Source organism: Lemur catta, chromosome 1 (assembly GCF_020740605.2).
Source record: "Lemur catta isolate mLemCat1 chromosome 1, mLemCat1.pri, whole genome shotgun sequence".
NCBI lineage: Eukaryota > Metazoa > Chordata > Mammalia > Primates > Lemuridae > Lemur > Lemur catta.
Window position 1 is genome coordinate 101,872,611 of NC_059128.1, and position 26,494 is coordinate 101,899,104.

General features: G+C 37.6%; 1 protein-coding gene and 1 pseudogene across 2 annotated transcripts in view; one reads left to right on the top strand and one right to left on the bottom strand.

The window, feature by feature from the left end:
• Window positions 1-26,494, top strand: part of BBS4 (Bardet-Biedl syndrome 4) — a 53,582-nt gene that overhangs the window by 4,648 nt on the left and 22,440 nt on the right. For both annotated transcript variants that reach the window (XM_045531496.1, XM_045531516.1), the window contains exon 2: window positions 7,675-7,726. In XM_045531496.1, coding sequence (XP_045387452.1) covers window positions 7,675-7,726 — 52 coding nt within the window. The remainder of the gene's footprint in view (window positions 1-7,674; window positions 7,727-26,494) is intronic.
• Window positions 9,073-10,160, bottom strand: LOC123643044 (annotated as a pseudogene).

Below are 26,494 nucleotides of genomic sequence, written 5' to 3' on the forward strand. Positions count from 1 at the left end.
CCTTCCTCTACATCAGAAATAACCTCTTTCCTCAATTTTATCTTAATTATTCTTTTGCTTTTCTTTATAGTTTTACCAAATATATAATTCCCCAAAGAGTATATTAGTTCTTTTTATTTATTTACCTTCAGTTTATTCATTTTTTTCAATGGTGTATAGTATCCCATTGTAGTAAAATACTACAATTCTCTATTCTAGTAGATGGAGATTTGAGTGATTTCTGATTTTTAGTTACCAAAAACAATGCTGCCGTAAACAGACCCAGGACTAGGGTAAGGCAAGTGAGGTGCTTAGGGTGCCAACTTTAAGTAGTAAAAAGCACGAGTTTCCCCTTAAAGTTGCATCCTAGTTATCTCATTTGCCTCACTTTAGTCCTAGCCCTGGCTATGAACATTCTTATATATGTCTTCTGATGTAATATCTAGGAGTTTCTCTAGCATATACCTAGAAATGGTTTCCTGAGTTGTGGGGTAGCTTTATTGCTTATGGGAAACTCTGAGGTGTTTGTAACAATTTATGCTTCTACACTGGTCAATAGGGTGGATATGAAATTGTCTTAATGTGATATTAATTTACATTGCCTTGATAATTAATGAGTTAGAGCATCATTGATTGTCTCTTTTTCTTTTCTGTACAGTTCTTGGTTCATATGTTTTGTTTATTTTTCTACTTCACTGTTTCTCTTTTCTTTTTTTCTTTCTTTTTTTTTTTTTGAGACAGAGTCTTGCTCTTTTGCCTGGGCTGGAGTGCAGCAGTGGTGTGATCATAGCTCACTGCAGCCACAAACTCCTGAGGGCTCAAGTAATCCTCCTGTCTCAGTCTCTTGGGCAGCTGGGACTACAGGAGTACACAACTATGCTCAGCTACTTCTAAAATTTGTTGTAGAGATGGAGTCTTGCTGTGTTGCTTAGGCTGGTCTCAAACTCCTGGACTCAAGCAGTCTTCCCATTGGGGCCTCCCAAAGTGCTAAGATTACAGGTGTGAGCCATTGTGCCCCGCCTGTTTTTCTTTTTCTTTTTTTTTTTTTTTTTTTTTCAGACAGAATCTTACTCCATTCCCCGGACTAGAGCGCCATGGTGTCAGCCTAGCTCACAGCAACCTCAAATTCTTGGGCTCAAGCAATCTTTCTGCCTCAGTCTCCCGAGTAGCTGGGACTATAGGCATGCGCCACCATGCCCAGCTAACTTTTTCTATATATTTTTAGTTGTCCAGCTAATTTCTTTCTATTTTTAGTAGAGACAGGGTCTCGCTCTTGCTCAGGCTGGTCTCGAACTCCTGGGCTCAAACCATCTGCCTGCCTCAGCCTCGCAGAGTGCTAGGATTACAGGCGTGAGCTACCATGCCCAGCCGTGCCTGTTTTTCTTATTGATGTAGTTATTTATAGTTTCTGGCTGCTAATTCTTTGTCATTTTTTGGGTTTGTTTTATATTGAAGATAACTTAATTTTTTGTCTTCACTTCCTTTTGTGGAACAGAACTTCTTACCTTTAATATAGTTAAATATTGAAGTCTTTTCTTTTTTGGTTTGTGCTTTTATGTGTTGTTGAAGTAATCCTACCCTATCTTGTATTTTTTTCTAAAGGTTTGAAAATTTTGCCTTTTCCATTTTAGTCTTCAATCTACTTAATTAAATTAACTAATTAATTTATTTTAGAGATGGGGGTCTCACTATATTGCCCAGGCTGATCTTGAACTCCTGGCCCCAAGCAATTCTACCGCCTCAGTCTCCCAAGGGTCTGGGCTTACAGGTGTGAGCCAAGGTGCCAGGCCTTTCAATCTGTTTAAGTCCAGTTTCTTTTCCCTTATAAAGCTTTTTCCCTTGAAGTCTATTTTGCCTAATTTTTTTTTTTTTTTTTTACCTGTTCTCCTGGACCTCCCCATCATGGCCTCAACACATACCCTCCCCCTTTGTATTCCTGCTATAACTATCTTCAGCCTCCCCAAGGCAAAGAGTGCTCTCCAGAATAGTGGGAGGAAATAAAAAGAGAAAGCATATAGAGTTTTAAAAATTGTCCCTCTCATAAGGACAAGTGTTATCAATCAAAACTGGGGCCCACTCACCTGGTGCAGTAAGGCCAGACCCAGGAGCCAAGAGTTGCCCCAGCAGAAAGAGACATTTTTATTGCAGGGTGCCATGCAAGGAGAACTCCTCAATGGCTTACAAGTTGGATTTTTTTTAAAGGGAAGGGTGTTACCAGCCACCAAATCAAGATTTTTCCAAGTACTTGGTGTTTATGGGGAAAAGAATTTCAAGACGCACCATATAAGCCAAATAAGTGACAGCTTTTATTGAAAGCAAAAGTAGGCTCTGAGTAAAAATGGTTTCTCTTCCTTCAAAACCGCTTCACCCTTTTTGAGAACTAAAACCTACATCTCTGCCTTAGGCTAGTGGTCAGGAGGGGCAGGAGAGTGTCCTTTGTTCTTTGTGCCAAGGAGATGGCTTGAGGGAATTGCCCAGGCAGAGGCCACTAGATTGTCTTAGCCAAAAATTGGATTGTGGGATTAATCAGAACCTTTAAAAGCTCTGTACTTCTGCTGAGAGGCAGGATGTTGGTACTTTGAGACAGGAGTCTGCCAACCTCTTCATTTCCTGGCAAATTAATAAACTGCTCTTTCATTCTCAGACCACTTGTTCTTCTTCTTCTGATGCGGCCTCAGGGAGGGACAAGTACTGAACTTTCAGTGACAGGAGGAAGTGGTTTTCTTGGGTCATAGTTGTCTGTTTTCAGTTCTTGGTGTGCTCTTGGCCAAAGAATGATCAGACACACCAAAAGCAAGCAAGCATGAAACAAAGTTTGTTGAGGAAGTACAAGATAGGTTTAGAGAGCAAGAGTAAGATACAGGTTTACAGAGCAAGAGCAAGCCACAGACAATGAATGGACCCCTCTGTCGTAACGAAAGGGCCTATTTTGTCTAATGTTAATATTACTGTTAATACTTTACTTTTATTTTTGTTTCTATTTTCCTGGTGTATCTTGCTCCCATCCTTTTACTTTGTTTTTCTTTGCCCTTAAGTTTTAGATGTCTATAAAAATAGCCTACATTCATATTTTTTACAAATCCATCTTGATTATTATAAACCAAAGAGTTTTTTTCCTCTCTCCTTTCTTTTCTCTTTTTTTTTTTAATGGCTGAATTTGATTTCCTCCCTCCATTTAGCTCCTCTCATTTCATTCCTTGGAAGTTATACTTTGTCTTTTATACTTCCTTTAGCGAATACCAAATAAATTTTAAATATGTGTTTAACTTAAAAATCCAGACTCAAATGTGACTAATACAGGGACCATCAAATGCTTTCTGTCATTTACCAGTTTATGCCATTGTTTTTTAGTTTTGTAGTTCTTTATGTTTTTTTACTTCAACACCACAAATTATGCTTTATGTTTTGTTTAGTCAGGAGATTCTTAGAATACTTGCATATTTTACCAATTCCTCTGCCCATTTCACTCCTTCATTCTGGGATTATTTTTCTTTTCTTTCTTTCTTTTTTTTTTTTGAGATAGAGTCTCACTCTGTTGCCCAGGCTACAGTGCAGTGGCATCATCATAGCTCACTATAACCTTAAACTCCTGAGCTCCAGCAATCCTGCCTCAGCCTCCCGAGTAGCTGGGACTATAGGCACACGCCACCATACCCAGCTAATTTTCTAATTTTTGTAGAGATGGGGTCTTGCTCTTGCTCAGGCTGGTTTCAGAACTCCTGACCTCAAGTGATCCTCCCACCTTGGCCTCCCAGAGTGCTAGGATTACAGGCGTGAGCCAATGCACCTGGCCCCGGGATTATTTTTCTGTTTCCTAATGCTGTGGTCCCCAACCCCTGGGCCTGGTCCATGGCCTGTTAGGAACCGGGCCACATAGCAGGAAGTGAGTGGAGGGCGAGCAAGCGAAGCTTCATCTGTATTTACAGCCTCCCCATTGCTGGCATCACCACCTGAGCTCCACCTCCTATCAGATCAGTGGAGGCATTAGATTCTCATAGGAGCGTGAACCCTATGTAAACCGTGCCTGCCAGGGTTTACAGGTTGTCCGTTCCTTATGAGAATCTAATGCCTGATAATCTGAGGTGGGGCTGAGGTGGTGATGCTAGTGCTGGGGAGTGGCTGCAAATACAGATTATTGTTAGCAGAGAGGTTTGGCTGCATAGAGACCATAATAAATCAATTGCTTGCGGACTTATATCAAACCCCTCTCAGTGAGTGGCATGTGACAATTAAGCTACCTCTGGTGGCAGGCTTTACGTCAGAATCTGACACTTATTTTAGTATGTGCATAGCCCACCCATTTTTTACCCTTTGCATCCGTGCCTCTTTCCTGTACTTGTCTCAGTCACAGCTTTGGGAAGCCCACAAGCTAACCCTAGCAAAAATGAGTAAAAAATAAATGTCACTGGAGAGCTTCTTTGAAAAGAGGGAAAGACCCAATGATGAGACAGAAGACTCTAAGACTACCAGCAAAATGAAAACTGCGTTTAAAAGAAAATACCAAGAGTCCTACTTAAATTACCGGTTCATTGCAACAAGTGATACACATTCTCCAAGCCGACTTTGTGTAGTATGTGGCGACCAGCTATCCAAGGAAGCCATGAAACCTTCAAAACTGCTTTGCCACATGGAGCCCAAGCACCTTGCATTAAAAGACAACAAGCCTTTGGAATTTTTCAAAAGAAAAAAACATGAGCACAAAGAACAGAAGCAATTATTGAAGGCCACCACTTCATCAAATATGTCTGCACTGAGAGCATCTTTCTTTGTGGCTAACCGCATTGCTATAGCTAAGAAGCCCTTTACTATTGGTGAAGAGTTGATCTTGCTTGCTGCTAAGGACATTTGCTGTGAACTTTTAAGAGAGGCTGCAGTTCCAAAGGTGGCATGTGTTCCTCTTTCAGCTAGCACCATAACTAGATGAATTGATGAAATAGCAGAGGATATTGAGGCATAATTGTTTGAGAGGATTAATGAGTCACCATGGTATGCAATCCAGGTTGACGAGTCTACAGATGTTGCCAACAAGGCAACAATGCTTGTTTTTGTGTGATATATTTTTTAGGAGCACGTGCATGAGGATATGTTGTGTGCACTTTGGTTGCCAGCCGACACCACAGCTGCAGAACTATTCAAGTCTTTGGATGATCACATATTGGGAAAACTGAATTGGTCATTTTGTGTTGGTATATGCATGGATGAAGTGGCTGCTGTGACTGGATGGCTTTCTGGTTTCACTACTAAGGTCAAGGAGGTCGCTTTTGAATGCAAGTCTGTGCACTGTCATCCATAAAGAAATGCTGGCTAGCCGAAAAATGTCACCTGAATTAAACATTTTGCAGGATGTGATTAAAATTATCAACCACATTAAAGTACATGCCCATTAAAGTACACGTCTGTTTGCACAGCTCTGTGAGGAGTTGGACACAGAGCATACACATCTTCTCTTATACACAGAAGTGAGATGGCTCTCTAAAGGTAGATTACTGGCCAGAGGTTTTGGATCACGAGAGCCACTCCAGAGATTTCTTTCAGAAAAACAGTCACCACTGGCAGCACATATCAGTGACCCAGAGTGGGTCGCAGAGCTTGCTTACTTGTGTGACATATTCAACCTATTCAATAAATTCAATCAGTCACTTCAAGGGAGAACAACAGCTGTGTTCAGGTCAGCAGATAAAGTGGCTGCATTCAAAGCCGAACTGGAATTATGGGGGCAATGAGTGAACATTGGGATTTTTGACATGTTTCAAACATTAGCAGAGATTTTGAAAGAGACTGAGCCAGGGCCTTCTTTCTCCCAGCTGGTGCATGATCACCTAGCTCAGCTTTCAAAAGAATTTGAGCATTACCTCCCAACCACAAAGACTCCTGAACTGGGAAGGAATCGATCCACCACGTATTTGTGAATAAGCCAGATGAATCAACTTTATGTTAGAGGAGGATCACAAATGACGGTGGCCTTAAAAGTATGTTGGCGACAACTCAAATTCCATATGTTCTGGATTAAAGTCAAGGTGGAATATCCCGAGACTGCCAAAGAAGCACTGAAAAGCCTGCTTCCATTTCCAACATCCTATCTTTGTGAAGCAGCGTTTTCTGCAGTGACAGCAACCAAAAGGAGACTACAGAGAGTCTGACAGTCTCTCGTTAATGGCGGAAAATAAATTTAAAAAAGAGAGATTATGGAGTAGACTGGACATAAACAGCACACTCTGGTGCCCCTGCCTCCCATCACCCCCAGATGGGACCATCTAGTTGCAGGAAAACAAGCTGGAGGCTGCCACTAATTCTGCATTATGGTGAATTATATAATTATTTCATTATATATTACAATGTAATTGTAACAGAAATAAAGTGCATAGTAAATGTAGTGTGCTTGAATCATCCTGAAACCATTTCCCCACCCCTTCACCCCCGGTCCGTGGAAAAATTTTCTTCCATGAGACCAGTCCCTGGTGCCAAAAAGGTTGGGGACTGCTGTCCTAATGTGTATCCATTAAAAGTTTATTTAGTGAAAATCTAAAAGCTCTTAAATTCTGAAAGTCTTTTAAATTTGCCTTTGTTGTTGAAAGTTGGTTTTGATGGGTGTGAGAATCTAGATCAGGGTTTGGCAGTACTTTTTTTGTAAAGGGCCAGAGAGTAAATATTTTGGGATTTGTGGACTATACAGTCTCTGTTACAGCTACTCCACTATGCCATTGTAGTGCAGAAGCCATAGACAGCATACAAACATATGAATGTGGCTGTGTTCTGTTAAATTTTTTTATAGACACCAAAGTTTGACTCATATGATTTCCATGGGTTATAAATATTATTTAAAATTTTTTTCAACCATTTAAAAATGTAAAAATCATTCTTGTGGACCATATAAAAGCAGGCTGGATTTGACATTTTATTTAGTACCTGATGACACTTGGAGTAATTCATGTGATGTCTTAATGTGATACTGTGTTACGTTTTTAATTGTAGAGGAGTCAGCTGTCAGTCTAATTGTCCTTTCTTCAATGATAATATGGTGATTTTTTTCCTTTGGCTGCTTTTAAAAACTTCTTATTGTTTCTGTTGCAGTTCGCTATGACATATCTAAGTGTATATTTATTTTCATTTAACTCCGTCAGGATTTGTTGCATATTCAGAATGTCTCTAATCGTTAGTGTTTTCTTCTAGAAAATTTTCAGCCATTATTTTTGTTTGTGTCCTAGCATATCATATATAACATAGGAGACTGATCTAAGAAAAATTCATTTGAAGGTTTTTTACAAAGTTACAGAGTAAAATAGTAGACCATCTCCCTCTTAGAATTGAGTGCTACACAATTTCTATGTAGATGACCTCAGAAACTTCTTTTTATCAAATAGTGATGGCTTTTTTGGTTTGGCTGCTGAGAAATACAGCATTAAGTATAATACTAATATGAAGTGTCTAAGAACTTAGTACATTTATTTGTGCACATTTTACTATACATTATTATTTGTACATTATAATGTACATAAGTATGTGTTAATAGTTTGGATAGCAAAAGTATGACTTTGGCATTCGATTTTAAGCCATATTCAAAATAATTCTTTGTACTAGTATTCATTTAATGGATTAATTGCATGATTGGTGAGCTACTGATTATTCTTATTTGAATGCTTCAAGTTAGCAAGGTATATTATGGTGCTTTAATATAGACAACAACTTTCATTTCAGAGAACTCAATTTCCTGCATCTGCTGAACTTCAAAAGCCCCGGCTGAAAAAAGGTCTGTATGCAATTTCACTGTATGTGTGTATTTACACAGGTTTCTCTGTCCTAGTTCTTTTCACATTCTATATGCATTAGAGCTTTTTAACTGAGGGTCCAGGGTTCAAGTTCCTGTTTGGGCATCAAAAAAAAAAAAAAGTGACCACTGGGAAAAGCATTCATAGTCTAAATGTTCTGTTACATCTTGCTTTTATTTTATAGTGTTGTTAGACATTAGGAGGTTGGTTTGACCTGTAAAAGTATTTAGATGACGTTTGATTATCAAGTAAATGTGTACTAATTTTCTACTTGTGGGAAAACCACTCTGTGAATTTCCCATAGTACAAATCAGACCTCAGATAATCTTATGTGTATGTTAAATAATTTTGATATTTTATAAAAATCGAGACTGGGCAACCTGACTAGGTGAAGATCTAAACTGTAAAGAGCTGCATTTTATAATCTGCTAGAGATATGATGTATATTTTATTTAGAGGAACAGGATTCCTTCATCTGCTAACCTACAAAGTCTTAGGAGTGTTTGCATCAGATTGTAGATGACTATGTTGGATATTCTCCTATGTCTGATGGATTGGGTGTCCTTGATACTCACCAGGCATTAGGAAAATATCTGAACTAGGTCTTTAGTGAAGAGACATTCATTCATTCATTCATCTATTATTTTTTCTTTTCTTCTATTATTAATTAATTAATTATTTTTAGTTGAGGAAACCAAGGGTGATTGGAAGGGGTCTTGTGTGTAGTTCTTATTTGCATACATGAATTATAGTTGTCAGGCTATATATCCTTTCGCAGCATGTGTTTTCCTATTATGTGCTAAGAGTCTTAAAGTTGATTTTGTCAATAAATTGTTTAGTTTACTTGGAGCATTTCTGTCACTCTTTGAAATTGTAATGGAAGTTGTTGGAAAATATGATTGCCTTTCAGAAATTTATTTTACAAAGAGTTTTTCAGGAAAGAGCTGTACATCTCTAATTTAGATTATTTGTAAAATCCAATGTAATCCTGCCAATATCTAACATAATTTCTAATATTCTTTATATCATTTCTGGACATGAGAATCATCTTACTGTGACACCTGTCACTTCATATATTTATTTACTTTTTAAAAAGACACATTATTCAGCATCACGATCAGGCTGTTGCATTTAGCAATCAACAGCATGGGTGCAAAAAAGAAAAAAATGTACATTCCTTTGTTGGAATGCTTCACACTTTCCACAGAACAGAAACTAAAATAACCTGTTATACAGTTAGTCACAAATAATGGTCCTCAAGTGTTTTGCCCATACACATGAGTATTGTCTAAAACATGTCTTCTTTGTAGCAGCTAGGCCCTGTCACCACTGTGATTGGCTGAGTACACAAACCTGTTGTAATCTGAAGCTTCCCTGTCACTTCTCTGGCTCCCCTCTCCTGCTAAGCTTTGTTTCCTGAGAGTAATTAAAACCTTCTACCACTGCCATAGCTACTGCTGCTACTAGAACCACGATAGCCACCTTGGTTTCATGGTTTGGCAAAGTATTGGCCTCCACCACCATAAGGGCCAGAGCTTCTGCCTCCAAAGTTTCCTGCCTTCATGAGTCCAAAATTTGAAGATTGTTATAATTGCCAAAATCCTTGTAGCTTCTATCACCTCCAGAATTGTTTCCATCATTGCCAAATCCATTGTAGCCATCCCCACTGCCACCATGTCCATGGCTGCCACCAAAACCACAGTAACCACTGAAGTTTCCTCCACGACCACCACCAAAGTTTCCAGAACCACTTTGATCTCTTTGGCTGGAGGAAGCACTAGCCATCTCTTGCTTTGATAGGGCTTTCCTTACTTCACAGCTGTGGCTATTCACAGTATGCTATTTCTGAATGACAGTCGTATCCACAGAATCATGGCCATCAAAGGTTACAAAAGAAAAGCCCCTCTTCTTGCCACTGCCTCAGTCAGTCATGGTTTGAATCACTTCAGTTTTCCCATACTGTTCAAAATAGTCTCTTAGGTGATGTTCTTCAGTATCTTCTTTAATGCCACCAACAAAGATCTTTTTCAGAGTTAAGTGGGCACCTGGTCTTTGAGAATCTTCTCCAGAGGCAGCTCTCTTTGGTTCCACAACTCTTCCATTCACCTTGTGTGGTCTTGGATTCATTGCTGCTTCCACCTCCTCCACAGTGGTATATGTGACAAACCCAAAGCCCTTGGAGCGCTTGGTGTTTGGATCTCTTGTTACCACAGAGTCTGTGAGTGTTCCCTGTTGCTCAAAATGGCTCCTCAGACTCTCATCAGTTGTTTCAAAGCTCAACCTTCTGAAAAAGAACTTCTGCAGCCATTTGGGCTCTTTAGGAGACTTTGACTTAGCTATGACGGCAGTGTGAAGAGAGATTAACGATGTTTCCTTGCAGCATCTGAGGGCAGAAAGGAGTAAGCTAACGAACATATCTGTTACTTCATTTAATCACTAGGGTGATTTGGCTAGTTAGTGAGGCTAGCATGTATTATGATTGTCTCTTCAATATTCATTCCGCCCTTCCTCCAGAGTCAAATTCTGCGGTTCCATTGACTCCAAGTCCAGGAGAGGATTGTATACCACTCAAGAGTTGATCCATGCCCAATTCAGGTTAATGAGATACAAATTTTATAGCTTTGGGGAAAAAGGACACATTTGATATGTTGTACACTTTAACAGTGTTATTGTGCCCCTTTAATCAATTCTTTCTCCCTTCTACATCCTGTGGCAACTACTTTCTGATTTCTATTATTACAGTTTAATTTTTTCTGTTTTTGAACTCCTCATACATATAAGTACTGACCACGTTCCAGGACTGGTAATGATGGGTATTGGGAATACAAAGGTAAATAGGGCTTGGATTCGTCCCTCAGGGAATTGACAATCTTCAGGGCATATAGAATATAAAAAAATAATTAAAGTATAATGATTTCTCTCCAGGTCCTTTCTTCTGAAAGTTAAGTATTTCCAGCTGCTTCAGCTGTTTTTTTATGTGAGATATTTAGTGTTCCTTTGCTGTAATTGCCTTGGTACTCTGGTAAAATTTGGTGTCTCTCTTGGAAGTATAGAGTTCAGGACTAAATAGAATATTCCAGATATGGTGTGAATAGGGCCAAGTGGAATATGTGGAAAATGATATCTCTTCATCTGGATCTTTTGTTTCTGTTAGTCCAGCTCAAGATTGCATTGGCTTTTGGGCAACCATTTTGCAAGTTGCAATTCCACTATTGCAAAGTGCCAGGAATATCATGTAGAATACAATGACGATAATATAAATGATGGCTTTGGAGTTGTGCAAGGTGATGACATGGCATCCAGAGTATACCCTACAAACAAACAAAAATAAAATGTAGTTATGTCACATGTGAATAGAGATCATTCCATTTCTTCATTTCTAATCTGTATGTCTTTTACTTTTTTAAGAAAAAAATTGTACTTCATAGGACCTCCCATATGTTGTTAATGGAAGTGGTGAGAATCTTTATTCACAAAGAACATTCTTTTTGTCACCATTAAGTATGATGTTGGCTGTAGGTTTTGTGTAAAATGCCCTCCGTTAGGTTGAGAAAGTTCTCTTCTATTCCTAGGTTTGCTGATAACTTTTTACCATGAATAGATGTTGAATTTTGTCAAATGCTTTTTCTGTGTCTGTTGAGATGATTGCATGGTTTTTCTTGTTTAATCTAATGATACGGTGAATTACACCAGTCAGTTTTAGAATATTGAACCAGCTTGCCTTCCTGGGAAAAACTCCACTCAGCTGTGATATATTTTTTATATGTTAATGGATTGGGTTTTGTCGTTGTTGTTGTTGCTGTGACAGGGGCTTGCTTTTGCTCAGGCTGGTCTTGAACTCCTGGCCTCAGACAATCCTCCTGCCTTGGCCTCCCAAAGTGCTAGGATTACAGGCCTGAGCCACCACAGAGGCCTTGATTATTTTCATTCACATGTAGATAGGCTTATTTTTTTCCTTTTAATCATACAATTCACCCATTTAAATTGTGCAATTCAATGGTTTTTGTTATATTACATTACTATATTTTTAATTATGGCAAAATACATATAACATAAGCTTTTCCTTTTTAACCATTTTTAAGTGTACAGTTCAGTGGCGTTAATTACATTCACAATGTTGTACAACTATTGAAAATGTTTTCTAGAATTTTTTCATCAGTCTAAACAGGAACTCTAACCACTAAGCAATAACTCCCAATTTTTCTCTTTCTTAGCTCCTGGTAACCTCTGTTCTACTTTGTGAGTTTTGCCTGTTCTAGATATTTCATATAAGTGGAATCATACAATATTTGCCTTTTTGCATCTGGCTTATTCCACTTAGTATGTTTTCAAGGTTCATCCATGTTATAGCATGTATCAGAACTTTATTTTAAGACTGAATATTCCATTATATGTTTTTACCACATTTTGTTTATCCGTTCATCAATTGGGGCGTTTCCAATTTTTGGCTATTGTGAATAATGCTGTAGTGGACATTGATGTGCAAATATTTGTTTGAATCCTTGCTTTCAATGCTTTTGGGTATGTACCTAGGTAATTCTATGTTTAGCATTTTGAGGAACTGCCAAATTGTTTCCTATAGCAGCTGCATCATTCCTATTAGCAGTGTTTGAGAGCTCCAGTTTCTCCACATCCTTGCCAAAAGTTATTTTCTGCTTTTTTTTAAATAGCCATCCTAATAGGCATGAAGTGATATCTCATTGTGAGTTTGATTTACATTTCCCTAATGACTAAGGATGTTGAACATCTTTTTATGTGCTTATTGTCAGTAATTTTTGTATCTTCTTTGGAGAAATGTCTATTCAAGACCTTTACCCATCTTTTAATTGGTTGTCTTTTTGTTGTTGAGGATCAGCCCCCCTTTTTTTTGAGAGATTTTCTCTCTGTCCTCCCAAGTGATCCTCCTGCCCTAGCCTCCAGAGTAGCTGAGACTATAGGTGCATGCCATGATGCCCAGCTAATTTTTCTACTTTTAGTAGAGACGGGGTCTCACTCTTGCTCAGGTCTCGCTCTTGCTCAGGCTGGTCTTGAACTCCTGAGCTCCAGTGATCCTCCTGTCTCAGCCTCCCAGAGTACTAGGATTACAGGTGTGAGCCACCACATCTGGCTGAGGACACCCCTTCTTAATAGTGATTGGTTTATGTCTTTTTTTTTTTTTTTAAGAAATGTGTACTTCAGTTATTTTAGGATTTTCTTTAAAAATTTGATTCCAGGAACCCTGTTCAGTACTATTTGGTTTTTAAAAAAAGCCAAGACTTTTTCAACATCTTTTCTTTCTCTTTAGTCTGAAAAGGAAGGCAGATTTAAAGGAACTGTTGAAAGAGTGTAGTCTTGGAATTAAAGTTTTAGCCAAGCATCATCTCTTTTTTTCTTCACCATTTTATCTGAAGTGAGTTATAATAATGATGTAGAAATTATTTTAAAATTATCATGTTAAACACCCTTAAACTCATGGAAGTGCGGAAGTATGAATTGACACAGTACTTCTGGATAGAAATTTTGTGAGTATCAGGAGCTTTAAACATTCATATTATTTAACCTAGCACTTCTTGTTCTAACTAAGAATATATTCTAATAAAGTCTCCTAAACATATATAAGATTTTTTAACATCAGAGATGTTTATTACTCACTATTTATAGCAGTGACTTATTGGAAACAACCTACACATTCAGCAGTGAAACAAGACTAACTGATGATTCATTCATACAAATAAATACTATGCAGCTATTTAAGATAATGTTTATTATTTAAAAGTGGGATTTAAGATGGTCTTCAGATAATTATCTCACTTTAAAAGTACATATAAAGATATTAGAAATATGGTAAAAAATGATAACTGATTATCTGTAAGTGATGTGAACATGAGAGATTTTAATTTTTTTGTTCCTTTACATATTTTCAAAATTTTTATAGTGAGTATGTATATTTTCTAATTTTACATATTTATATTTTATTTTTAAACTGCTTATATAGTATAAGCTTCCATATCAGGCATATATGAATTTATTCTAGTTGTAAAAAGTTTGAACAACTTCAAGAAAGCTAAAATACTCCTTAAATCACTATCCAGTACAGAAGTAATCAGTCACCAGTAGTGTGCTTCATTCAGACTTCTGTACAGTGTGTATGTGTATATGTAATTAACAATAGAAGTATATAGTTTACTGTTATATGGGTGTTTTAGATAAATGGTAACTATCATATGTTTTGCTAGGTTGGTACATCTTGGAGGGCTTTCCATGTCAGTAGGTAAAGATCACCTCATTTTAAAACAATATTCCATAGTATGGATATATTACAGTTTCTTTTCCTTTTGATAGCATTTAAGTTGTTTCCAGTTTTTCACTACTGTTTGCTGTAATGAACATTATTGTACATGAATTCCTTGTGAATTGCTGGGAAAAAGATACGTACATTTTAAATTTTAATAATTCTGCCAAGTTACTCTCCAGAATGACTATTCATATTCTATGAACATGAAGTACCTACAGCATTTCTCTCTGTGATGTGTATAATATAACAAAAGTAAGAAATATATAATATAGGATTACATGAAGGATGTGTTAATATTTTTTAGACAAAGTTTTAGTGAGTTGCTTTCAGCAGTAAACAGCAGAAGTGGTAAGGAAATTTATTGGTTTGTGTAAGAGGAAGTCCAGTATTAGAGTGGGTTCTAGGGTTGGTCCAGCAAATTGATAATGTCATCAAGGCCTTAGTTCCTTTGTTTTTTTTTTTGAGACAGAGTCTCACTCTTGCCTGGGCTAGAGTGCCATGGCATCAGCTTGGCTCACAGCAACCTCAAACTCCTGGCTCAAGTTATCCTCCTGCCTCAGCCTCCCTAGTAGCTGGGACTACAGGCATGTGCCACTATGCCCGGCTAATTTTTTGTATATATTTTTAGTTGTCCAGCTAATTTCTTTCTATTTTCAGTAGAGATGGGGGTCTCGCTCTTGCTTCTTGCTCAGGCTGGTCTCGAACTCCTGACCTCGAGCAATCCTCCCGCCTCGGCTTCCCAGAGTGCTAGGATTACAGGCATGAACCACCGTGCCCAGCCTAAGGCCTTAGTTCTTTCTGCCTTTACACTCTGCTGTCCAGTGTCTACCTTTTCCTGAATTATAGATGCCAGTAGCATTCAGTTTCCATTTTTCCAGTGGCAGGGATATGGTCTGGCTTCCCTTTTTCCCCAGATTCTTCTAGGAATAGTTTTTATTGTACCAAATCGATTGGCCTGCCAGTCAGTCATGGGTAAAGGGAGATAGGATTACCATTGATTAATTTTAATCAACTGGTATGGAATGAATTTGGAGGAGTCAAGATAATCATTACTGGCTACACAGTACAGAAAAACAGATAAGTGATGTAAGTATTGTAAAGATATAGGAGAAAACGAGGATGCACAGGAACCTCAGACAATCCCCTCCCACCCCCCAACAGTGTTGTTTTAGGAACCAGCAGCAGTTCTAGCAAACAGTTGTTTCCATCATCATGTGTGTCATCTCTTTTTTAAAATTTGTGTTTACTCTGATTCTTTGCCTGTAGTGTTGCTACTGATCATTTCTCTTTTCCTTCTTTCTGCCTTTTATGATAAAAATTTTACTGTTAATATAAATAAAATGGTATAATTATGTGAATCACAAATTTTGTACTGTAGAGGTACATGAATTTGTTGACTCTGAAGAACAGGATATCAGAAAATAGTTTGTTTTATATAATACTTTGTTTAAATATTACTCAGTAACTTCTCTTGAATTCTTATGTCAAATTGGGCTTCCAGTTAAGATGGTGCAATAAACTCAAGTTTTGGTCACTTCTATCCCAGATACAGAACAATAATGGATAAAATGTGAATAGAAAAAATACAGACGCAGCCAGCCTGAAGGAAAATTGTCTTAAGGCAAATAGACTGTTATAAAAAAGGGAAAAGATTAATGGCTCTTATTTAAAAACTTAAGTTCATGAGTTTTTTTTTTTTCTTTTCTCTTTTTAGAGAGAAAGGCTCTCATCTGTCACCTACACTTGGGTACAATCTGTGGGACAGATTGTGGCACACTGTGGCACAGTCATAGCTCACTGCAGCCTCGAACTCCTGGGCTCAGGTGATCTTCCTGCCTCAGCCTCTTAGGTAGCAAGGACTATAGGCACATGCAACCACGTCCGGCTAATATTTAAAATTTTTTGTAGAGATGAGGTCTTGCTATGTTGCTAAGGCTAGTCTTGAACTCCTGGCCTCAAGCAGTTCTCCCACCTTGGCCTCCTAAAACGTTGGGATTACAGGTGTGAGCCACCATGCCCGGCCAAGTTTATGATTTTCTGATGAGAAAATCAATATAAGCTTATTATTGAAATTTGTAAATACAGGGAAGTATTAAGAAAAAAAGAAAAATACCATCCTTAAGGATTAATGAACCTTAATTAACAAATTAAAAATCAAATTCATATTTTGAACAAAATGTTGTCACATTTTACTGTGAAATCTTTAGATTTCTTTTTAATCTCTAGATCAGGTTTTTTCAACTTTCGCACTAATAACATTTTAGACAAGGTAATTCTTTGTTGTAAGAGTTGTCCTGTATATTATAGGATGGTTAATACATCCCTGGCCTCTACCTCATAGATGCCAGTAGCACTCAGTTGTGACAACCAAAAATGTCTCCAGATATTGCCAAATGGGCCTTGTGGTTAAAATTGTTCCCACTTGAGAACTACTGCTCTGGTTATATGGTATAATTAATTCTTGAAAGTAGAAGACAGGAAGTTGGTAAGTGTAACATGAAGAATTCACACAGAAGTTGAATTGCAAGCAAAGAGACTTTATTTGAACAGGTAGCAGTGGGAGGCACTTTGACTGAGAGTGGATGTTGTTCTCTGTCCCCCAGCCTTTCCTCCTCAGCTTGAGAGGCCCATATCCTACCTTGACTCTTTAGTTTTGAGGGTGGTGAGTAGTGCCAACTGTGGAAGGGATAAACAGCTTTCTGTTTGCGATTTTTGTCCAAATATGTCTGGATGTTTTCAAGAATAAGCAACTTCTTATTTGGAATTGTTTATCAGAACTACTCGATGGTTCTGAGAAAATAATATCCTACACAGGACTACTTAAGTCCTCTTCCTTTCTACCTATGGTGTGACCGCAGGTGTTTTTTTCTGGCTTTCAAGTGAGGATCTTACCTGTCTTTGAAGTTAGTGAATTGATTTACTTCATGGGTTTTTTTCCTTCCTTAAAGGAGTCTCCATTGAAGATCTTACCCATTTTGGGGTTGCTACAGCTGAGGATGAGTTTTGTTCACAACCTGAGACAATATATTTAATATGTGAGAAACTTAATCTCAGTTTGATATCTGCTTTTAGAGTATTTTTCAATAGAGTAATTTTTTTCTTATTTTCTAGGATTTTTATGATTTGTATTTTTTATATATTTTTACATAAAACTTTTAATAACCCTTTGTCAGCAAATATCTATGTGGCAAATATCTTCTGTCACCCTGTGGGTTTGTTTTAAATGTGATATCTTTGGATGTATAAAAATTAATTTTAATAATGTTAGACTTATAAGTTTTTTGTAGTTTTTGAATGCTGCCTTTTCATATAGGAGTTATCGTTCCCTTCCCTGCCCCCCCCAGCTTCTCCCAGAGGGCATCAATCTGCAAAAAAATTTAGGCTGCTTATCTCATGATTTGGCTTAAACTGGAGAGTAAATCTTTTCTGAAACAGCTGTAAGGCAAAACAACTCCTTCACCCCTCAGAAGGATCACTGGAAAATCAATTCACAATAAAGCTGATTACTAAAAGAAAAGCTTATTTAAAGTGTATTCGCTGGGAGCCTCAGAAAATGAGGATTCAGCCCCCCAGTGGGGTTCAGAAACTTATGCGCCTTTCTGGTAAAATGGGTTATGGGAAGTAGAATAATTTTTTATTGTGGTAAAATACGCACAAAATAAAATTTACCATTTTAACCATTTTTAAGTGTGCCAGTTTCTGGCATTAAGTACATTTACAGAGTTGTGTGACCATCACCACTATACATTTCTAGAAGTTTTTCATCAACCCAAATAGAATCTCTGTACCCATTAAAGAATAAATCCCCAATCCTCACTCGCTCCCCAGACCCTGGTAACCTCCGTTCTACTGTCTGTATCTATGAATTTGGCTATTCCAGATATTTGACATAAGTGGAATTATACAGTATTTGCCCTTTTGTGTCTGGCCTGTTTCACTCAGCATACTGTTTTCAGCGTTCATCGCTGCTGTTGCATGTGACAGAATTTCATTCCTTTTTAAGACTGAATAATGTTCTAGTGTATGTATATACCACATTTTAATTGATTTCTTTTCTGTTGATGGACATTTGGGCTATTTTCCTTAGAGTATTTTTATATGTGTAATTCTTAAAGAACTTAAAGCTTGTAGAAATTGGGAACGTTATACATATTCTGGAAACATGTAATTTCCTATACCATATATAACGATTTCCTCTACAGACTAATTACTATCTATATATTTGGTTCCCAGTAGTGATTTCATAGATACTATGCATGCTTTTAACTTAATTACTCTTTTCCTTTTGCTAGTTTTGGTTCTCGTGTATATAGAATTGTAGAGTTAGAAGGTAATTTAGATGTGACCTAATTCAGTCTACAATCCATGTGAAACTGCACAGGGTCTTTGATAAACAGTTATCTCACCTCACTGTTTCTACTGTGGTAGTGAATAACTTTCATTGATTTGCTTTTTGAAAGATTAGTTTATCTTGTTTTTGTATTCTTAACTCTGATTCTCTTCTAAGTTTATTGTAACCTGGATTTTGCTTAAATTGATGAGCCGAGCATTGTTGTTTGTTTTTTACTTGTGGTAAAATATACATAACAAAATTTACGATTTTGAAGTGTACAGTTTTGTGACATTAAGTACATTGACATTGCTCCGTAACTGTCACCACCATCCATCTGTAGAACTTTTTCATCTTCCCAAACTGAAACTTTGTACTCATTAAACAATAACTCTGCATTCCCCACTTCCCTTACCCCCTGGCAGCAACCATTCTACTTTCTGTCTCTATGAATTCGACTAGTCTAGATACCTCATAAAGGTAGAATCATATAATTTCCCTTTTGTGTCTGGGTCATTACACTTAGTGTAATGTTTTCAAGGTTCATTCATGTTGTAGCCTGTATTAGAGCTTTGTTCCGTTTTAAGGTTAAATAATATTTCATTGTGTGCATGTATCACATTTTGTTTATCCATTCATCTGTGGACATTTGGGTTGTTTCCACCTTTTGACTGTTGTCAGTAATCGTGCTGTGTATATTGATGTACCGGTACTGTTTGAGTCCCAGCTTTTAATTTTTTTGGGTATATACCTGGAAGTGGAATTGCTGGATCATATGGTAATTTTGTGTAATTTTTTGAGGAACAATGTTAACTTTTAATTTAAATGGAAAGTAGTATATACATCTTATATTTTCCCTATTTTTTCAGTTTCAGTGCTAGTAAGATTTATAAATCTGAGGCATACACTCTTGAATTTTGGCCAAAATATATACTCATGTACGTATTTATGTTCATGTAATTATCAAACAGATCAAGTTAAACATTTTCATCACCCAGAAAGTTTGTTAGTGCCCCTTTCTAGTGAGTCTTCTGCTTTACTTCCCTTTGATTTCCGTCCCTGTAAATTGATTTTGAGCTTTCCTATAAATTGTGTGTAGGCCAGGCGCGGTGGCTCACGCCTGTAATCCTAGCCCTCTGGGAGGCCGAGGTGGGTGGATCGTTTGAGCTCAGGAGTTTGAGACCAGCCTGAGCAAGAGTGAGACCCCATCTCTACTAAAAATAGAAAGAAATTATATGGACAGCTAAAAATGTATATAGAAAAAATTAGCCGGGCATGGTGGCGCATGCCTGTAGTCCCAGCTACTTGGGAGGCTGAGGCAGGAGGATTGCTCGAGCCCAGGAGTTTGAGGTTGCTGTGAGCGAGGCTAACGCCATGGCATTCTAGCCTGGGCAACAGAGTGAGACTCTGTCTCAAAAAAAAAAAAAAAAAAAATTGTGCTTAAACTTCATACAAAGGGAACCATACACTGTCTATTATTTAGCTTTTGGCAACTTCTGTATAACATAATGTTTTTGAGATTTTTCCCTGTTGTTATATGTATCAGTTCTTTTATTTTATTTTACTTATTTATTTTTTGAGACAGCATCTCTATTCTGTCGCTGGGGGTAGAATGCAGTAGCATAATCATAGCTCACCGCAACCTCAAACTCCTGGGCTCAAGCAATCCTCCTACCTCAGCCTCCTGAGTAGCTGGGACTACAGACATGCACCACCACACCCAGGTAATTTTTCTATTTTTTGTAGAGATGGGGTCTCTATAGTTGCCCAGGCTGGTCTTGAACTCCTGGCCTCAAGAGATCCTCCTGCCTTGGCCTCCCAAAGTACTGAGATTACAGGCATGAGCTGCTACACCTGGCTCGGTCCTATCTTTCATGAAGTACTTGCTCAAGGTTTTTTTGCCCATTTTAAAATTGGGTTGTTCTCTTATTACTGATTTGTGAGAATTCTCTAATATATTCTGGATATAAGTCCTTTGTCTGTTATATGTATTATAAATACTTTTCCCCAGTCTGTGTCTTACCATTTCCTTTTATTAATGCTTCTTTTGATCAGAAGTTTTAAATTTGATGAAGGCTAATTTATTTTTTTTCTTTTATGATTAATACCTTGTGTGTCCTATCTAGGAAATCTTGACCCTTACCCCAGATTGAGTTGGGTGTCCCCTCCTCCTGCATTGGTATTGCAGAATTTTTTTTTTTTTTTTGGTTTTAGGGATTGTTTGACTCAGTAATTTTTGATACCTTTTTATTGAAATATAACATACATAAAACTGCATAAATCATAATTACACAGCTCAGTGAGTTTTTATAAAGGGAACATACCCATGTAATCATCTAGATTAAGGAATAGAACATGACAAGCATCCCACAGACCTCCTCCTTTTTCCCTACCAGTCATTAACCACCTTCCCAAAGGTGGTTACTTGTATCTGACTTCTGTCTTGAAGATCAGCTTTGCCTGCTTTTGAATTTTATATAAATGGAATCATGCAGTATGTACTTTTTAATATGTGGCTTCTTTGCTCAAAATTATGTTTGTGAGGTTTATCTATATTGTGTGTAGTAGTGGTTGTTGGTTCTTTTCGTTGTTATATAGTATTCCATTGTGGGGCTCCACCTCAGTTTATTCATTTTATTTTTTATTTTTTATTTTTTATTTTTTGAGACAGAGTCTCGCTGTGTTGCCCGGGCTAGAGTGAGTGCCGTGGCGTCAGCCTAGCTCACAGCAACCTCAAACTCCTGGGCTTAAGTGATCCTACTGCCTCAGCCTCCCAAGTAGCTGGGACTACAGGCATGCGCCACCATGCCCGGCTAATTTTTTCTATATATTTTTAGTTGTCCAGCTAATTTCCTTCTATTTTTAGTAGAGATGGGGGTCTTGCTCTTGCTCAGGCTGGTCTTGAACTCCTGAGCTCAAACGATCCGCCCGCCTCGGGCTCCCAGAGTGCTAGGATTATAGGCGTGAGTCACTGCGCCCGGCCAACAACTAGTTATTTTTAAAAACCATTTGAAAATCTTGCTACTTGCATATATTAAAAGTTGTATTCTGCCTTTTATAATAGTAGAAAAACTTTAAAATCATAATTAATTTTGTGTTGCTAAGTTATGTCTAGTTGACAATGCAAATATTTACATTTTAAAATTAGAAAGTCCTTTACAATTGGGCAGAAACCTGGTGTAGTTTAAAGAGCACCTTGAAGACCTGGGTTATAGTCCTACCTCTTTTATTAACTAGCTGTTGAACCATGTGCAAATTACTTAGCCTCTAGAGCCTTAATTTCCTCGTTTGTAATGTGGGAATAGTCCCTGAATTGTATAACTCACTGGCCCTATGGGAACGTTCAGGGGAATAAATAAATAGGGGAGAAAACACTTTGAGATACACACACATACATACCTCTAAAAAGAATCCAATATAATAATTAAATTTTGATTTGAGGAAGTAAAATAATTTTAAAGACTCTAGTATATACAGTAAAGCCATAGTTAACTGATCTTGTATATTACTTTTCTTCTTCCTCATCCCATTTTAAGCCCATGAGACACAGACTGGTTAGCAGCAATTTAATATAAAAATTAAAAGCCAGCTTCTAGTATGTATCCTTGAGTCAATACCAATTCAGCCCAGTCTTTTTATCCTTCATCATCATTTATGTTCCTGAACAGAGTTGATGTTTCTGCTGATCCTTGACCTGTTTGCCCTCAGATCCATTCCCTGCCTTCTCTCCTTGATACTGTAGGAGCTGACCCTTGCAGCCTCCTTTTCTTCATGCAAACCTCTGATTTGTCTCAACATTCCCTATTAGGTCTCCCATTTCTTCCATCACCTGTTCTCTGCACCTGTGTTAGCAATTTCTGACTGGATTAACAAGTGGGAGGAACGACAGGAGATTAGAAGGCAAGAGGAAGAAGCCAGGGCTTGCTGCCCTGCCCCTTTCTTTTTGCTTGGGGAGTTGGAGGAGTAGGGCTATCTCTGGAAGCTTCTTGAATTCTGGTGCACCTGGCAGTTAGGCAGTCTTGTTTTCAGCAACCTTGAGGTAACTCCAGCCCTGGTTACTGGTAGCAACACATTTCCTCCCTTCATCCTTCAGGCCTAGGAATGGTAGTGGCTTTTTGCTCATGCAAACCTCTGATTTGTCTCTCCATTCCCTGTTGGGTCTCCCATTTCTTCCATCACCTGTTCTCTGCACTAAAGTCCCTCAGGTGGTTTCCTTTTAGACTCTGATACAGGGTCAAAATGATAGTAATAGAAATGGCCTACACTCACATTCTTTTTAAGATTTATTATATCTTTTGATGTCCCAAATATCATATTGAGGTAGAAAAGTGTTATAATTCCAATTTGGCATGAGGAAATTAAAATTTATTGAATGGCCACTTTCAGATTTTTCATATTTTCCAGTGAAAATTATAGGGGGGAAAATGGAGGCCCAGAGAGGTTAAATAACTTGCCCTAGGTCCCATAGAAGGCTGGTACTGAATCAAGATTGGAATTCTATGTATAAAGACTTTTATGTGCTACATACATATCTGCTAGTCCTGGAAGAGATCCTTTAAAAAAGAAGGCTTCATTTGCAATATACTTGCAATATACTTGCAAAAGCCTGGGTCATTTTAGGAAATTTTTCAACTAAAAATCTGGACCATAATAGTTTTCTGTTTAGCACTCATACCCAGGATACTATCCCTAGCATTAATCAAAGTTTAATATTAATCAAAGTTTAATATTAATCAAAGGTTTGTGTTTGGGCCATTCCTAAGAGAATTTAGCACCTGGGCAAATAACGGGAGAATTCTTGAGGTGTCATGTTTACTCAGTGTTAGGGAGTTATTTATAATTAAATGTATAAGTTGGGTGCATCCTTAAAGGGAGAAAGAAGGGGAAGAGATGTCACAAAGGAGTAGAATGGGGCAAGGGAGGAGTATTGTTGCTAGGTTGCCAGCCTTCCATCCCACTGCCTTGGTTATGGTGGAGGGGTAGTGAGGGAGCTGGGTTATGAATGAGGTCTTTTTTTTACAACCAGCTGAAAGGCATTACCTTGTCTTCCTCTCATCAGTGGGCTTCCTGACCTCTGTGGTAACATAGGCTCCTAAAGTGTAGAGTCAGAAATGACCACTTTGTTGTAAAATAGAGGAGGCTCTGCTTTGCATTTACATGCCTATCTTTTGTGAAGGATCTTTGAAATATTATAGTAATTGTCATAATACCTGCAAAAACATATAAGAACCAGTATCCCCATTCATAGGGGGAGTTGGAATGTACAATGATTTGGAATACAAGAAATTCAGCCTCTACATTTACAGGTAAAAAATTCAGGATTCATAGACTCTAAGGATTTCTAAGGTATCCAGAATTCCCTCATCTTTGAGAATAAATAAGGATAATAAAAATAACAGCAACAACAGTAGCTAATACTTCTTTAGGGCTTACTTTGTGCCAGGCATTATTTGAACCTCTTTATGTATATTAAGGGATTCAATCCTCACACTCTCTGGGGATGAGTATTTTATTCCCTGACCCTCCCATTTAAAAGTCTAATTCCTCTGCAACCAGCCTGTTGAAAAAAACAAACAAACAAACAAACAAAAAACGTGTAACTCCCTGCCTTGTAGTCTCTTTCCCCCTTCTGCTTTATTTTTCTCCATGGAAAAATATCACTTACAAGTATAACATTGTATTATCTATCCCTTCTGATAGTATCCCAACCCCCAATCTCCCATTATAAGCTCCTTGAAATCAGGGAGTCAATTTTGTTCATTTCTGTATCTGCAGTGCCTGGCACATGGTAGGCACATAGAGAATATTGGCTGAATGAATGAATGAATGAGTCTCTATTTTATAGATGAGGAAATTGTAAATTTCCCCGGGTCACATATTGGGTAATAGGACAATTATGGGGCACTGAAATGTTTTCTAAAATTTTTGATAAACGTAAAGTTCTTTTAACTCTATTTCTAGGAGTGTGAAAGGACCTTTAGCACTTGGATTTGGTGGTGCCTTCCCTCCTTCTCATCCCTAGAGCTCCATTTCATGAGCCTTTGGGCCTTTGAGCTATCTTACAAATTGAACATTTTTTTCTCCAGTCTTCACCCAGTGAGCACAAAACATGATTTGTCTTTTACTGTGAGAATTTAGTAACAGGTAAAACTTCAAAAGTCTCATTTTGTAAATTTTATTTTAGGCTATAGAAGCAGTGATACTTAATGATATTATAAACTCAAAAGAGTTCAGTGCTGCCTTCTCTTTCACTCTTTCTCTTTAGTGGGTAGGTGACAGAGAGGTAGGCCATACAATTGAGACTTGGTCCAAGATTATTCAGTAAGCCACCTGTCCCAGAACTATTCATTATGGTGCACTTCTTTATCCACTTAACACACACACACACACACACACACACACACACACACACACACATCTTTAATCTTGATGATGTGTAGCTTTTAGAAGAAAATTTAATTCTGGATGTGGTTAGGCAGAATATGAATGGCTAAGATTTGGTAATTGATGAGATGTGGCGAGGGGAGTAAAGGAAACAAAAGTCTTAGGAGAAGCTCCAATAGGCTCTTACTGACTAGAAAGTGTGGGCCTACTAAGAGAATGTATGTAATTGGAGGATGAAGAGTTATTGCTTAAAATTGTATCTTTTTTCTTTTTCCTGGCATATAAAATCATATCTATACTCTCTGGCATAATTTTCTCTTACACATGGATATTCCCTATTGGGAAGCAGTAGACAGCATTACTTCTTAATTTTTGTGTTCAGACAACATTAACTCTTGGACACAGTAAACTTCTTTTCCTTTCTGTCATGTAATGGACTTATAAGTCTTAGATTTTCTGAAGGTTGTTTTTCCTGAGGTTCTGGAACATGAAGAAATGGATTATAAATCATTTCCCTCTCTTCCTCTGTTCTTCCTTTTCTTTTACATTTTTAAAAAATCAGGGACTGTCTCAAACATATATTAAAGTTCACAAAAAATAATACAAGTACACTGGCCATATAGCCATGTTTACTTTAAAGCTTTTTATTTTTTGAGAAATATGCATTAAAGAGGTAGTCTCCTTTTTTTTTTTGAGACAGAGTCTTACTCTGTTGCCCAGGCTAGAGTGAGTGCCGTGGTGTCAGCCTAGCTCACAGCAACCTCAAACTCCTGGGCTCAAGCGATCCTCCTGCCTCAGCCTCCCAATTAGCTAGGACTACAGGCATGTGCCACCATGCCCAGCTAATTTTTTCTACATATATTTTTAGTTGGCCAGATAATTTCTTTCTATTTTTAGTAGAGACGAGGTCTCGCTCTTCCTCAGGCTGGTCTCGAACTCCTGACCTCGAGCGATCCACCTGCTTTGGCCTCTCAGAGTGCTAGGATTACAGGCGTGAGCCACCGTGCCTGGCCAAGAGTTAGTCTTCTTTTTATCTTTTCCTAATCCCCTTCCTCCCTCTCCCTTCTTCAGGATCTTCACTATTTTGAGGTTGATGCGGATCCTTCTACTCTGTGTTACCATAGAAAAGTAATTTCTTTTTTTTTTTGAAAAGTAATTTCTTAATGAAGTTTTACCTGTATTTTAAACTTTTGATTTCAATGGGCAAGTAACTCATTTTATGGTTTCTCTATCAGGAGCCATTTTCAGTGACTCAAATAGATCTTTTTCATTGTTGACTTCTCATTCCTAGGTAACAGCATAATGTTCCCATTTGAACTATTTCTAAAGATTATATTTAACTACTTAAAATATTTTTGGTACTCTGATCTATCAGATGTGATATTAACTGTGTTATATGTAATTTGTTAGTAACATTGCTGAAATGTCCTTTAGAAAGCCTTTCTATTCACCTTTGGAATCAGGAACAGAGAATTAAAGGAGAAGAGACAAAGGAAGATTTTACATTTTTCAGGCTAAGTTATCATTTGAGAGACTGACATTATAAGCCACAAAACTCAAGAGAAATATATATTCAGTGTTTAATAGTAGGACAAATCTCTCTTAGTTTAATAGTTTATGTATTTTTATGTACTGTAATCTTACAGTCAGCAGCATGAAGAATTTAATGTGATACAGCGGCATGCTTATGGTTAGTTTCGACATGAGGACAATGCTAAAGGAGAAAATCTAATGACTGTGTTGTTTTTTTTTTTCAAAATA